The sequence below is a fragment of the Elephas maximus genome, chromosome 19 (assembly GCF_024166365.1).
Source record: "Elephas maximus indicus isolate mEleMax1 chromosome 19, mEleMax1 primary haplotype, whole genome shotgun sequence".
Classification (NCBI taxonomy): domain Eukaryota; kingdom Metazoa; phylum Chordata; class Mammalia; order Proboscidea; family Elephantidae; genus Elephas; species Elephas maximus.
The window spans coordinates 25,979,436-25,995,424 of NC_064837.1; the positions used below are offsets into that span (position 1 = coordinate 25,979,436).

At 40.4% G+C, this 15,989-nt stretch overlaps 1 protein-coding gene across 5 annotated transcripts in view; it reads left to right on the forward strand.

The window, feature by feature from the left end:
- NF1 (neurofibromin 1) overlaps positions 1 to 15,989 on the forward strand; it is a 253,107-nt gene that overhangs the window by 123,539 nt on the left and 113,579 nt on the right. For all 5 annotated transcript variants that reach the window (XM_049859655.1, XM_049859659.1, XM_049859657.1 and 2 more), the window contains exons 28-30: positions 6,816 to 6,977; positions 7,113 to 7,216; positions 15,539 to 15,674. In XM_049859655.1, coding sequence (XP_049715612.1) covers positions 6,816 to 6,977; positions 7,113 to 7,216; positions 15,539 to 15,674 — 402 coding nt within the window. The remainder of the gene's footprint in view (positions 1 to 6,815; positions 6,978 to 7,112; positions 7,217 to 15,538; positions 15,675 to 15,989) is intronic.

Genomic DNA, 15,989 nt, shown 5'->3' on the forward strand with positions numbered 1-15,989 from the left:
TTTGGGTAAAGTCAAGTGTAAAAAACTACTGATCTGGTCCAGTACCTTCATATATTTGCTGTTGTTGTTGTTAGATGCTGTTGAGTTGGTTCTGACTCATGGTGACCCTTTTATAACACAATGAAACACTGATGGCCAGTGCTGTGCCATCCTCACGATACCTTCACATATTAGATGATGTCATTAGGGCAAAATCAACTAATTAGTTGTTAGTAACACATGAACTGGAATCCAAGACTTGTGCCTCTTTACTGCTTCCACTCTCCAGTTCACTTCTCTTTTTTCTATAATGCATTGTACAGACTTTTTTTTTTTATGTAAGCATTATATTTGCATTTGAAATTATGATGCTACTTATTCTTAAACACAGAAGATATAATATGGTTATTTGGCTGCTTTTTTTTAATTTAATGAAAAATTTTCCTAAAACCTCACAATGTTCTTAATTTAGTTTATAGTGTACCAAAAATGATTCAGTCTAGTAAATTATATAAAAAGTAAGATAATCTATCGCTGCCTATAGATTTGTTTCTGGTTAGGAGCTGTAGGGTCTTATTCCTTGTAGACTTTTTAATAGGATTCTACAAATCATCACACCCTTCAAAGACTTTTCTTTAAGCTTTTAGCAAAATTCATACTCTTTACACTGGCCTACATGGTCCAGCCCTGTCCTGATCTCTGATATCATCTCGTGCTGTTTTCCTTCTTGTTAATTAAACTTAAAGCACACATGTCATCTTTCTATTCCTCAAACATACTAGACTTGTTTCCACCTTAGAGGAGCCTTGCTGCTGCTGCTGCTGCTGGTGCTGACTGGAATTTGTCTCTCCTGATCTTTTAAATGGCCGACTTCTTGTTATTCAAGTCTCAGTTCAGATTTCTCTTTCTCAGTGAGGCCTTTACTGGCCATCCAATCAAAACTAGCCCCAGTCATTCTGTAACATTGTCTTGTTATATTTTCTTTGCTACATTTATTCACTGTGTGAAATTATCTTATTTGAATTCTTGTTTTTTATTTTTATTTTTTCATTCCATCAGAATGTGAGCTTCATGAGAGCAGAGATCTTGTCTGTCCTGTATACTGCTGTAGTTCCAGTTCTTGGACTAGAGACTGGCACAAAGTAAATAACTGTTCAATGAATGAAGATGGACTCCTGCTTGTAGCTAGGGAGCTGAGAGAAGGAAATTATTGAAGTCTCCTTGAAGCCTAAGATTAGTTTAAAAATCAACTGTTTTGAAAATGTGTTATTCTGAATGATCTTTTTTGGCACCTACCTGTAATTAGAACTAAAAATACTCAGTAATTTTCATAATAAGTCTTAAGAAGCTGTAATTCTGTTGCTTACAGTGAATCATTTGTAATGTTACATATTATGACTTTATTTTGAGAAGATACTTTAGCCCAGATCTGTTAGTTGTATATAACCAAAAACCAAAGTCGTTACCGTCAAGTCGATTCTGACTCGTAGCAATCCTATAGGATAGAGTAGAACTGCCCCATAGGGTTTCCAAGGAGCACCTGGTAGATTCAAACTGCTGACCTTTTGGTTCGCAGCTGAACCCTTACCCACTACACCAACAGGGTTTCCAGTTATATATAAAGGGGAACAAAATACAAGATAACTTTTCAAAAATTTTAATTATTTTTTTAAATACTGTGTTTTAGGTAAAAATTTACGCAGTAAATTAGGTTCCTGTTTAACAATTTTTATATGGATTGTTCATGACATTGGTTACAGTTTTCACAACGTGTCAGCATTTTGTATTCTGTTTGTTTTGTTGCCGTTGATCTAGCTTCCCTTCCCTTCTTTGCCTTTTCACCTACCTTTGGGTAAATGTTGACTATTTGGTCTCATGTATTTGATCAATTGGCACATTTCTCACAGTTGATATTGTCTATTTTATAAGCTGATATTATTTGGGTGAAAGGCGACCTCCAGGAGTAGATTCAGCACCAAGGTCAAAGGGCATTTAGAGCATCACCGAGATTCGTCTAGTCTCTGTCCGTCTAGTAGGCCTGGCCTTTTTTAGGAGTTTGAGTTTTGTTCTACATTTTTCTCCCATTCTATCTGGGGACCTTCTGTTGTATCCCTGGTCAGAACCGTCAGTAGTGGTAGCTGGGCATCATCTGGTTCTGCTGGTCTTAGGTTAGAAGAGGCTGTGGATTGTTAATCCTGTGGACTAGTTTCCTTTTCGAGTCTTTGGTTTCCTTCGTTCTGTTTTGCTGCAGGTGAGTAGAGACAAATAGTTGTATCCTAGATGATCATCAGCAAGCTTTTAAGATCCCAGGCACTACTTTCCAAACTAGGATATAGAACATTTACTTTGTGAACTATGTTATGCCAGTTGACTAAGTTATCCCACAAGGCTATGGTCCTAAGCCTTTCAGCCCAGTAAACCAATCCCATGAGTTGTTTGGACATGTCTAGGAGGTCTCCATAACTGTGCCCTCTATGTGCTTTATTACGTATATGCAGCACACGCAAACATGTATGTACATATGTCTACAGATGAACCTCTACATATACATGCATGCTCTCGCATATACCTTCCTATACACATATATGCATACATATCTACCTATGTAACCACACACATATATTTTGGTTGTTATTACTGTTGTATATGTAATAGCATTTACCAAAGTCCCTTTTTTGTGTGTACTTCTTAGTGCCTTCATTTACCTTGGTCAAGTTGTGCAGGGTTCACCCATATTTGAGATTGCCTCTCCAATCACTGAAAATAACAAGTGTCTACTCTCTTTTTTTTTTTTTTTTGCTCTCTAGGATGTGATTTCCCCTCCTTCCCCCTTCCATCCCTGGTAACTATCAAAGAATGTTTCTTTCTGTGTGTATATCTATTCTTAACTTTTTATGTGGAACCATAAAACATTTGTTCTTTTCCGATTAACTTATTTCACTCAGCATAATGTCCTCTGGATTCACCCACGTTGTAAGATGTTTTGTGGACCTCTCGTTATTCTTTATAGTTGTGTGGTATTCCATTGTACGTATGTACTGCAGTTTGTCTGTTTACCTCTTGATGGGCATTGAGGTTGTTGCCATCTTTTTGCTTTTGTGAATAACGCTGCAGTGAGGATAGGTGTGCATATGTTTATTCGTGTCACTGCTGTTGAATCTCTTGGATGCATACCTAGGAGTGAGATTGCTGGATCATAAGGTATTTTCTATTTCTAGCTTTTTGAGAAAGCTCCATACCATTTTCCATAGTGGTTGTACCGTATTACAATCCCACCAGCAGTATATAAGAGTTTTAATCTCCCTACCACCTCACCAGCTTTAGTTTTGTTTTTTGATCATTGCCATTTTTGCAGGGGTGAGATGGCATCTCATTGTAGGTTTTTTTTTTTAATTGAACTGTAGGTGAAGATTTACAGAACTAGTTTCTCATCAGACAGTACACACATTGTTGTATGACTTTGGTTAACAACCCCATGACATGTCAGCACTCTCCCTTCTCAACCGTGCATTCCCTATTACCAGCTTTCCTATTCCCTCCTACCTTCTAGTCCCTGCCCCAGGGCTGGTGTGCCCCTTTAGTCTTGTTTTGTTCTATGGGCCTGTTCGATCTTTGACTGAACGGTAAACCTCAGGACTGGCCTCAGTACTGAGCTGAAAGGGTTTCCCGGGGCGATTCTCTCAGGGTTTTGTCAGGCTAGCAAGTTTGCTCTTTCTTTTTGAGTTAGAGTTTTTTTCCACCTTTTTCTCCAGCTCTGTCCAGGACCCCCTATTGTGATCCCTGTCAGAGCAGTCCGTGGTGGCAGCCAGGCACCATGTAGTTGTACTGGACTCAGTCTGGTGGAGGCTGTAGTAGTTGTGGTCCGTTAGTCCTTTGGGACTAATCCTTCTCTTACGTCTTCATTCTTCCTTGCTTCCGAAGGGGTGAGACCAGTGGAGTGTCCCAGATGGGCACTCACAGGCTTCCAAGACTCCAGATGGTACTCACCAAGGTAGAATGCAGAACATATTCTTTATAAATTCTTTTATGCCAGTTGAGCTAGGTGTTCCCTGAGGCCATGGTCCCCACAGCTCTCAGCCCAGCAGTTCAGTCCCTCAGGAAGTTTGAACGTTTCTGGAGCTACCATGGCCTTGTCTTGTACAGGTTGTGCCGGCTTCCCCAGTATTGTGTCCTGTCTTACTCTTCACCAAAGGTACTACTCATCTGTTGTCTGTTTTTCCACCCCTACCCCTGTCCTCCCTCATAACCATCAAATATTGTTTCTTTTTGTATGCAAACCTTTTCATGAGTTTTTACGGTAGTGGTCTCATACAGTATTTGTCCTCCAGATGCATTCATGCTATCTCATTGTAGTTTTGATTTGCATCTCTCTGATGGCTAACGGGAGCCTGGTGGCACAGTGGTTAAGAGCTCAGCTGCTAATCAGAAGGTCAGCAGATGAAATTCAACCAGCTGCTCCTTGGAAACCCTCTGGGGCAGTTCTACTCAGCCCTATAGGGTCGCTATGAGTCAGAATCGACTTGACAGCAGCGGGTTATGGGTAACAGCTAATGATTGCAAGCATCTCTTCATGTATTTTTTGGCCATCTGAATGTTCTCTTTGGTGAAGTGTCTGTTCATGTCCTTTGCTTTTTTTTCCCCCCCCCCATTGGATTGTCTTTTTGTTGTTGTTGCAATTTTCTATATATTTTAGAGATTAGACCCTTGTTGGATCTGTCATTGCCAAAGATTTTTTCCCAGTCTGTAGGTTCTCTTTTTACTCTTTTGTAAAGTCTTGATGAGCATAAATATTTAATTTTTAGGATATCCCAGTTACCTAAATTATCTTCTGTTGTTTGTATGTTTTTAGTTGTGTTTGATAGACTATTTATGCTGAAAATTAGGTCCCCTAATTTTGTTCCTGTATTATCTTCCAGGAACTTTATAGTTTTTGCTTTTTAATTCTATTTTGTAAATAATGTTTTATAAATTCTAGTGCATAAAGTTTCACTGGTTTTCAGAATTTAGGGTTGGGGATTGGAATAGAAAAAAAAATGTAGCACAGTAGTCTAAAAATAGTTTCTATTTTGTAACTGAATCCTGTCTCATAATTATATTTGGCTTTATATAATGATGGGTAGAATTTTTTATCTAGTCAAATATTTAGTATGTAACTGTGGGGAATAGAACAGAATATTAGGTCTTCATAATTCTTTGGCTTCTAGATTAGCTGTGGTTAGGGTGGTCAAATCTTTTCCTATAATGAAATATCAGATTATTGTAGTCCTGGGACCAGGTAAGAATCAGAGGGGCCATGAGCTATGATCCTGGCCTTTGTTGTCACTGCATGAGGTTTAGGGAATTTTTTTTTATGGCTGCCTCTAGGTATCCTCTCAATGTGTGCTTAAACGGTGATTTACTATAAGATCATTTTTCTTGGGTGTACCAAAAACTTGTTATTAATTGCCCCTGAATTGGCTACGACTCATGTCAGCCTTATGTATAACAGAACAAAAGTTGCCTGTCCTGTGCCATCTTCGTGATCACTGGTATTTTTGAGCCTATTGTTGTGGCTGTTCTGTTAGTCTGTCTCATTCAGCGTTCCTCTAGTTTTCATTGGCCCTCTACTTTTCCAGAGATGATGTCCTTTTCTAGCAATTTGTCTTTTCCTGTGATGTACCCACAGTAAGTGAGTTGAGGTCTTGCCATCCTCACTTCTAAGGAATATTCTGGTTGCATTTCTTCTAACACTGATTTGTTCGTTCTTTGGCAGTCCACAATATATTCACTATTTTTCATCAAGAACACAGCTTGAACGCATTCTTTTTCTGTCTTCCTTTTTCACTATCCAGCTTTCATATGCATATGATGCACTTTAATCATCAAAGTGACATCTTGGTCTTTCAAAACTTTGAAGAGATCTTTTGCAGCAGATTTGCCTAATGCAATACATTGTTTGATTTCTTGACTGCTGCTTCCATGGACGTCGATTGTTGATTCAAGTAGAATGAAATTGTGGACAGCTTCAGTTTTTTCTCCGTTAATCATGATGTTATTTATTGGTCCAATTATGAGGATTTTTGTTTTCTTTATGTTCAAGTATAATCCATACTGAAGGCTGTATGTAGTCTTTGACCTTCATCAGTGAGTGGTTTAAGTCGTCTTCATTTTCAGCAAGCAAGGTTGTGTCATCTGTATACCACAGGTTGTTAATGGGTCTTCCTGCAATCCTGATGCTGTGTTCTTCTTCATGTAGTCCTACTTCTGACATTATTTGTACTAAATCTTGATCTCTTGGTTCGGAATGCAACTGCACAGGTCCTCCTCTTCCTGTTTCTTGAAAATCCTATAGTCTTTCTATTTTTGTTGTTTTTCTGCTCAGTCCATGTTAAATGTTCACTGAGTTTCCTGACTATGTGAGAAGAGAGTAGGGCTTTTTTTGGTCACCAAAGTCCATTCCTTCTCACTGATTTTCTAAGAAAATGACCTGTGCCAATGCCTTTGTTAAATGAAACTCAACTATTTGCTAAAATCCTCTATTTCCACTCTCTTTCATTTTGTCATGTAATTTGTGCTGACTCCTGGAGTTTTTCTGATTCCTGGTAAAGCCTGTGCTTCTGTTAGTTACCTTTTACCAGGTAATCCTTAGATTTAACAGCTATTACAGGGATACATAAACAATCAGGTTGTAAACAAATGTACACAGGTACATCCCAGGGGGAAATTTAAACAGTCAATATTTACCTTGATTTGGCAGGTGGTTGTCCACTTTGGATTTGCCTTTCTGCCAGTTTTCAACTTCTTTCTGAAGAAAAAATGAAACTGGTTACACTAAGCCAATTTTGTTTTGTTCTCAGGATGAACTAGCTCGAGTTCTGGTTACCCTGTTTGATTCTCGACATTTACTCTACCAGTTGCTCTGGAACATGTTTTCTAAGGAAGTAGAGCTGGCAGACTCCATGCAGACGCTTTTCCGAGGCAACAGCTTGGCCAGTAAAATAATGACATTCTGTTTCAAGGTTTGTATCTGTTCATCTTTTTATGTATGGACACACCAAACAATGATTATGTACAGTACGTACAGAGTGGAGCGTCTTCTTTCCTGAAAATATATGAAGCAGACATAATAAATTCCTACTTGTGCATCTCTTTAGGTATATGGTGCTACCTACCTACAAAAACTCCTGGATCCTTTACTAAGAATTGTGATCACATCCTCTGACTGGCAACATGTTAGCTTTGAAGTGGATCCTACCAGGTTTGTCAGTCCTCTTCTATACAACTGCTCTCCCTGTTTTCACTACCACTGTTTGAGGCAAGGCCCTCGTAGTTTCTCCTCTTCACTCTGAAAATTAGTTTTTAATTATAAAAGTTATGTACAAATACACATTACAGATGACATTAAAGGCATCTTTGACTACCACCTCTAGTCCCTCCAGAGATGTAGTACTGTTACTGGTTTAGTCTGTTTTTATGCCCTTTTTCCGTGCATTTGCATATAAAGAAAATGTGTATTGTAATGTGTATGTGCTTAATATAAATGGTAGCATATAGTATACATGGTTTTTCAACTTGATTTTCTTTTAACTTAACCAGCTGTCTTAGATCTTCCTATGTCAGTGTATAAAGATCAATCGCGTTCTTTTTAACTATAATGTTTTCATAGTTTGACTATATCATAGTTTATTTAGCCCTCTAATCATTGTCCCAGCATTTGGTCTTTGTTGTTTTCAGGTGATTTGCTGTAGGACTTATTCTTCTGAAACAAAATTTTTGGTCACGTTCTTTCTTAGTTCTTAGTTCTTCGTTGACTGCAAGATAAAGTTCAGAGTCCTTTGCCTTGTAGTCTAGCTATAATCCACCCTTACCTCTTACCATTCTTTCATATGTACTGTTTAACCCCAATGACATATATACATGTTTTTTTCATTTTTAAGTACATGGGAATGGAGATGCCTAATAAATAATACCTCTCTTCCTTGCCCAACTTCAAAACCAGAAAGGATAGGAGAAAGGGGGGAGGGTACCAGAAATAAATATCATATCTATTTCGGATAAAATTTATTAGAGACTATGACTTTAGATCCTGTGGGCAGAAAGGCTTGCTAATACTTCACCTTCAAATATTCTCATCTACCCTGTTCTTAGCACAGCTGAGTAATGACAGACTTCCCTCACAGGGGCTGTCAGGCTCTTTACCTCACAAGTAGAGGGAAGATCAGAATACATCTTCTCTGCAGAGAGACATAGCCCAGGTCGGAGAGGACAGCACTGAACTGAGCATGCTTAACTTTTTCTAACTCACTCCTCCTATAGTGAGGAGTGCCTTCGGAGAAGGGAAGGAGGCAAAGAGGTAATGCAAGATGCCATTTAAAAATCACCATCTGTGAAGCTTTCTCTACTGTCACCGTATGCCCCCCAATATATACACACTACACATGAGCAAAGAAGTCATCTTTATTCTGTTCTTCATAGTATGTTTCACACACACGCCATCATTTTAACACTAAATTGTAATCATTTATTATATGAATCCCCCCCAGACGGTGGGATCTTTTATATCTTTTCTTGAGCGTTGAGCATGGTATCTGGCTTACTGCTCATAAATATTTGTTGAATGAATGATTTTACCCAGTTATCTTATGCTTGCTTTTAAAAGGCACATGATAACGTTCTCTTGCCTGTCTTCCATTCAGTTAGCACCTTAAGGTCATATTTTTTAAGCTAAGTTCAGGGCTTCTTGATGGTTGCTCTTCCTAAATAAGTATTATTCAGCAACTTTATATCAACTGGTATTTTTGACCTTGCCTTTGCTGAAGTATCAATTGTAATTTCTAATTGAAAAGCCAGCACTAAATTAGCCAATTTTGTTAAAATAGTTAAATAGTTATAATTTAAAATTTAAAGGCAATATTCTTCTAAAGCCATCTTATATTTTATTACTATCAAGCAGTTTCACTTTCTAAAGATTGAAAAATGACTAACGAGTAAACTAACTGCCTGAAAGAAATCTGTACTAAGTTCTGTGGTGCAACAAAGAGAACTAGATGACAAACTTCTTATATTCAGGTTGCTTAAAATCAAACTGAGGGCCACTCTGATATGTAAAGACCTTGGAAGTTGTCACCCTTGTCCTCACAACAAGAAAAACACTGAAAAACCGAAAATCAGCAACTCCTTAGACCCGTCAGAGAATTGAGATCAAAGGGAAGCCACTGCTCCAAAAACCAGAGACAGGTGAATACAGAAAATCACAGCTTACTAGCAGCAGAACCCACTGGAGCCAGTAACTGATAGAACAATTGAACAGTAATCGATAAACTGCTCGAGGCGAAATGTAGACTAGTCTGAGAGTTAAAATTCCTAGGGGCCCAGTTTTAGGGGGACCGTATACTTCTGTGAGTTTTACCTCCAGGAGCACCACCAGGTTCTCACTATGCAGATCAGAGGAAAAGTAGCCATTTTGAAATAATCCCAAGGAATATGCCCATAGTATTCTGTTCTCTGTACCAAAGGCCTGCCCTCAAGGCAAACTACTTCTCTTGGTTATCTAGTGCTCCTATAACAGAAATACCACAAGTGGATGGCTTTAACAAATAGAAATTTATCCTCTCAGAGTTTAGGAGTTCTCTGTCACTCTTGGGGAAGGTCCTTGTCATCAATCTTCCTCTGGTCTAAGAGCTTCTCGCACAGGGTCCCTGAGTCCAAAGGGCATGTTCTGTTCCTGGCCCCTCTTTGTTGGTAGTATGAGGTCCCTTTGCTCTCTGCTCCCTTCTCTCTTTTATATCTCAGAAGAGTTTGACTCTAATCCTGTAGATTGAGTCCTGCCTCATTAATATAACTGCCTCTAATCCTGCCTCATTAACAACATAGAGGTTAAGACCTACAACACATAGGATAATTACATCAGATCACAAAATGGAAGACAACCACACAATACTGGGAATCAAAGTTTAGGAAAATTTGAAAAACACATACATGTATATGTGTGCAAGAATGTGTTTAATATCTTTGTGAGGACATACACATAGAGAAATACAAATTGGAAGAATTCTTTACTTGAGGATTGTTAATGCTGCTGGAAATGGAGGGGAATGGGATGGGATTTGATCTTTAGCTGTAGCTCTTGTAACATTTCTAAACAACGAAAGAAATTGAAGAAATATAATAATTGTTAATATTTGTTAAATCTTAGTGGTGAATACACAAGTATTTTATTATTTTTAATATGTTGGAAATAGTTTATAATTAAAAAGAAAATATAGACCTGGTAGTTAGAAGATTTGAGTCATTTACATAGAGCTGGATAATTGAAGCCGAAAGAGTTTAGGGAAAAGGCCAGTGGGAGGTAGTAGTGGTGGTTGTGTGCAGTTGAGTCGATTCCCCTCATAGTGACCCTGTAGGGTAGAGTAGAAGTGCCCCATAGGGTTTTCTAGGCTGTAATATTTATGGAAACAGATTGCCAGTTTTTTTTTCTACCATAGAGTGGCTGGTGGGTTTGAAATGCTGACCTTTCAGTTAACAGCCAAGCGCTTAACCGTTGCACTATTAGGGTTCCTTCAGTGGGGATTAAAACAAAACAAAACAAAAAAACTCCACTGCTGTCGAGTCGATGCCGACTCATAGCGACCCTATCAAACAGAGTAGAACTGCCCTGTAGAGTTTTCAACCAGCGCCTGGCGGATTTGAACTGCTAAACTCTTGGTTAGCAGCCATAGCGACTAAACCACTATGCCACCAGGGTTTTCCAGTGGGGGTTACTGTCCCACAATTTTAAGAAGAGGAAGCTGACCCAGAAAACTAAGCACAGAAACAGGGTAGAACCAGGTAGGCAATACAGGGGTCATGAAGCTGAGGGAAAGAGAATTTCAAGAAGATTCATGGGATCTGGTGTTAAAAAGAAAGCAAGTAATATTTTATTTAGATATGTCTGAGCAGGTGGGCTAGGTGTTCTTTGTTGTTTGCTTCTCTGTGGGCATGATACTTCTCCCCACCTGGTCCAATGGGCAGGGCCAGTTACTCAGCTATGGTGCAGCAGGGGAGGGACAGGGATGGGCTCTTTGTGGCACGCACTGGGACCAGCAGAGCAGGGCCAGGGGTCAGTGCAGGGCAGGTTCCAGTAGACCGTGCTTCTTGAGGGTACAATGTTCAGTGCACAGTGCAGATAGGAAGGAGGAGAGATTGTGATGTGTGGTGCTAAGTAGGTGTGGGAAAAAAGAGAAAGAGGAGAAAGAAAAAGAAGCAAAAAAAAAAAAAGTGCTTAGGGAGCCTGCCGTTGGAGTGGCGTGGGGAGGCCATGTGCCAGTGACTTTCTAGCCAAGTGGTGAGGCACAGCCCGTCAGGAAGGGACAGCAGATACAGCATACCCACCCAGATGAGCAGGAGAAAGGAAAGAAAGGAAGGGAGAGAGAGATAAGAAGCTAGATTTAAAAAAAAAAAAAAGAGGGGGAGGAGAGAAAGGCAGAGGCAGCTAGGTGGTCAGGAGAAAGGAATGGAAAGAATGTAAAGAGAAAAGAAACAAAAAAAAAAAGATGCCAGGTGGTTGGGCGAGGAAGGAAGGGAAGAGAGATAGAGATAAGCAACTGAGAAAAGAAAGAAGAAAGAAAAAAAATACCCCAAGGGAGCCCTCCAGAAGTATATCCCAAGCTAAGCAGTGTTGCACAGCTTGTCCAGGAGTGGAAATGGCACATGATGCCAGGTGTTTAGGAGAAGGGTAAGGAAGGAAGGTAGAGGGAGACAAGAAATTGAGGAAAGAAAAGAAGAAGAAAAATAAAGTACTCCAAGGGAGCCCACTGGTGTGGTGGTGTAGACCAGGGAAGTGGCCTCCCAGCCACGTGGCACTGCACAGTTTGTCTAGAAGGAGCAGAGATGGCACACAGTGCCAGGTGTTCAGGAGAAAAGATGGGAAGCATAGTAGAAAGAGACAAGAAATAGAGCAAAGGAAAAAAAAAACAAAAAACCCAAGGGAGTGGTGTGGACCAGGGAAGTGGCTCCCTAGTGACGCGGCACTTCATAGTCTGTCTAGAAAGAGCAGAGATGGCACACAGCACCAAGCGTTCAGGAGAAAAGGAGGGAAGGATGGTAGAGACAAGAAATAAAGAACAGACAAAAAAAAATCCCCAGGGTTGCAAAGCAAATGAACAGATACTTCACCAAAAAAGACATTGCAGCAGCTAACAGACACAAGGGAATGCTTATGATCACTAGCCATTAGAGAAATGCAAATCAAAACCACAATGAGATACCGTCTCACCCCGGCATTACTGGCATGGATCAAAAAAACAGAAAATAACAAATATTGGAGAGGCTGGGGGAGACTGGAACTCTTATGCATTGCTGGTGGGAATGCAGAATGGTACAACCACTATGGAAAGTGATATGGTGCTTCCTTAGAAAGCTAGAAATAGAAATACCATACGATCCAAGCAATCCCATCCCTAGAAATATAGCTGAGACAAATAAGAGCCGTAATATGAATAGACACATGCACACCCATGTTTATTGCAGCATTGTTCACAATAGCAAAAAACGGAAACAACCTAGATGCCTATCAACGGATGAATGGATAAACAAGTTACGGTACATACACACGATGGAGTACTATGCAACGGTAAAGAACAGTGATGAATCTGCAAAGCATCTCACAACATGGATGAATCTGGAGGGCATTATGCTGAGTGAGATAAGTCAATCACAAAAGGACAAATACTGTACGAGGCCACTACTATAAAAGCTCATGAAAAGGTTTACACGCACAAAAAAAAAACAATTTTTGATGCTTATGAGGGAGGGGAGGGGTGGGGATGGAAAAACACTAATTAGACAATAGATAAGAGGTAACTTCGGTGAAGGGTAAGACAGTACACAATACCAGGGAAGCCAGCACAACTTGAACAAGGCAAGGTCATGGAACCTCTACAAATACATCAATAAGTCCCCTGAGAGAGACCTAATTACTGGGTTGAGGGCTGTGGGGATGGGGAACATCTAGCTCAATTGGCATAACATAGTTTATATATAAAAAAAGTTATACATTCTAATTTAGTGAGTAGCGTCTGGGGTCTTCAAAGCCTGTGAGTGGCCATCTAAGATACTCCACTGGTCTCATCCCATCGAGAGTAAGGGAGAATGAAGAAAACTAAAGACAAGTGAAAGACTAGTCCAAGGGACTAATGGACTACAACTACTACAGCCTCCACCAGACTGAGTCTAGTACAATTAGATGGTGCCCAGCTACGACCACTGACTGCTCTGACAGGGATCACAATAGAGGGTCCCAGACAGCTGGAGAAAAATGTAGAACAAAATTCTAACTCACAAAAGAAGACCAAACTTACTAGTCTGACGGACTGGAGAAAGCCTGAGAGTATGGTGCCCAGACACCCTTTTAGCTCAGTACCGAAGTCACTTCTGAGGTTCACCTTTCAGCCAAAGTTTAGACAGACCCATAAAACAAAGCAAGACTAAATGAGTCCAGCCCAGGGGAAAGGACTACAAGGCAGGAGGGGACAGGAGAGATAGTAATAAGGATCCCAAAGTTGAGAAGGGAGAGTATAAACATGTTGTGGAGTTGGTAACCAATGTCACAAAACAATGTGTGTAGTAACTTTAATGAGAAGCTAGTTCTGTAAACCTTCATCTAAAATACAAAAAAAAAAAAAAAAAATCCCCAAGGTTGCCCACTGGCTTGGTGGCACAGACCAGGGAAGTGGCTTCCAAGCCACTAAGCACTGCACAGACTATCTAGAAGGGGCAGAGATGGCACACAGCACCAGGAATTCAGGAGACAGGAAAAGAAAGTAGAGAAGAGAAACCGAGAAATGAAGAAAAAAAGAAAAAAAAAATGGCACCAGGGATCCCACCAGCATGGTGATGCAAACTGTGATAGCGAGTCCCCAGTTGAGTGGCACTGTACAGCACGTCAGGAAGGAGCACAGATGGCACACGCCACCAGGTGTTCGGGAGAAGAGGAAGGAAGAAAGGTAGAGGGTGACAAGAAATCGAGAAAAGAAGAGAGAAAGGAAAAGGAAAAAATAATGCCCTGAGGAAGCCCACCGGTGTGGTGGCACGGACCAGGGAAGTAGCTCCCCAGCGGTGCAGCACTGCATAGCCAGTCTAGAAGGAGCAGAGATGGTGCATGGTGCCAGATGTTCAGGAGAAAAGGGGAAAGATGGTAGGGACAGGAAATCGAGACGAGAAAAAAAAAAAAAAAAATCCCCAAGGGAGTCCACTGGCTTAGGTGCACGAACCAGGGAAGTGGTTCCCAAGCCACGTAGTTAGAGCCTGTCTAGAAGGGGCAGAGATGGGTGCAGCACTAGGTATTCAGGAGACAGAAAAAGAAGGTAAGTAGAGAGACGAGAAACCAAGACATGAAGAAACAAAAAGAAAAAAAAAAATGGCCCCGGGGATCTCACCAGCATGGCGGCGCGGACTAGGGAAGCGGCTCCCCAGCCAAGCGGCACTTCAGAGCCTGTTGGAGGAAGCGGAGATGGCACACAGAGCCAGGTGTTTGAGAGACAGGGAGAAGCGGGGGTGAGAGAGAGGGAAGAAACCAAAAGAAGCGTGAAAAAAGCAAGAATAGCCAACAGGAAAATGGCACCAAAGGAGCTGGCCAGTGTGGGCGGGGAAAATCCAAGTGGGATAGTGCCAGGGCCTCCCGGCCTGGGAAGCAGCAGAGGCCTAGCAGGGGGATGAAAGGGAGAGGATGGGAGAGTGTGAAGTGCTGGTTACGGGGTACTTTGTCTCCTGCTGGGAGCTCTGTGAAGCTGCTTTCCTAGTCCCTGTCCGCCAATCGTGAATCGGTGCTGCATTAGCTGATAGGGAACTTCCACTCTGTATCTCTCCTCGTTCTCTTTCCTCTGCCAGTTTCTTACTCCGTTCGGTGTTGGGTCATCGCCTCATTTGCCACTTAGGGTTCCAGGATTGACATTTATCTGTTTTACTTAGTTTTCGGGTCTTTGCTGTGGAGGGACAGCGGGGTGCTTCTGTCTGTAGCACCATGTTGGCTCCGCCTCCCTGCGAAACCAAGTAATATTTGAGAACAGTGAGATCTATAAGTCACAGTAAGAACTTTAGTTGCTAAAGGAAGAAGAAAAATAGCACGACCTCATTTGTTCTGTATAAATTGTTTTGATTAAATATTTTCAAATAATGTATGTTTAATTTAGTAACATAATCTAACAATGTAATCCTCAGTGTGCCACTTTCACAGCATCAACATTCTGCTGTTTGTGTTTTCCCTTCTTCTCCCATCCCCTTCCCAGGAATTTTAAATCATATCCCAGAAATCATGTTTCCAACAGATAAGGACTTAAAAATATATGTCCAGTTATTATTATCACACCCACTAAAATTCAAAATAATTCCTAAGACTAATTTTTTTTATTAAATCTTTTCTAGTTGTCTCAAAATTGCCCTTTAAAAAAAACAAAACAGAACAGTTTTTATAGTTCAAATCAGGATACCACCAAGGTCCATACACTGTTTAGCTGAATGTCTATTAACGAATCTTTTTTAAGGAGTGATTTTTTTTTTAAACCAACTGTTTGATTTTACCTTTTTTTTTTTGTTTTTTTGGTAGGTTAGAACAGTCAGAAAGCCTTGAAGAAAACCAGCGGAATCTCCTTCAGATGACTGAAAAGTTCTTTCATGCCATCATCAGTTCCTCCTCGGAGTTCCCCCCTCAACTTCGAAGTGTGTGCCACTGTTTATATCAGGTATGCTTAAAGTTAGAAATTACCACTATGAGTTCAAAGCTAAATTATGAAGGATACTTCACCAAAGAGGGATTTAGCTGTTAGTGGATGGTTGACTGGTCAGTTTGGATGAGTAATACATTAAGAATTATTGTTGGAATTGGCTTTGAATAAACATAAATATTGCTTAGGAGGTATGTTAAAGTATTTTGAGGGAATACTTTGAAATTATTAATTTCCTTGCTTTGGGAGCAAATTTAAACTGCACTAATCTATTGGGTATGATGGCTGCAGTTGAAATATGTTACAGAATTGTTTGTTACTTTTCCAAAATTA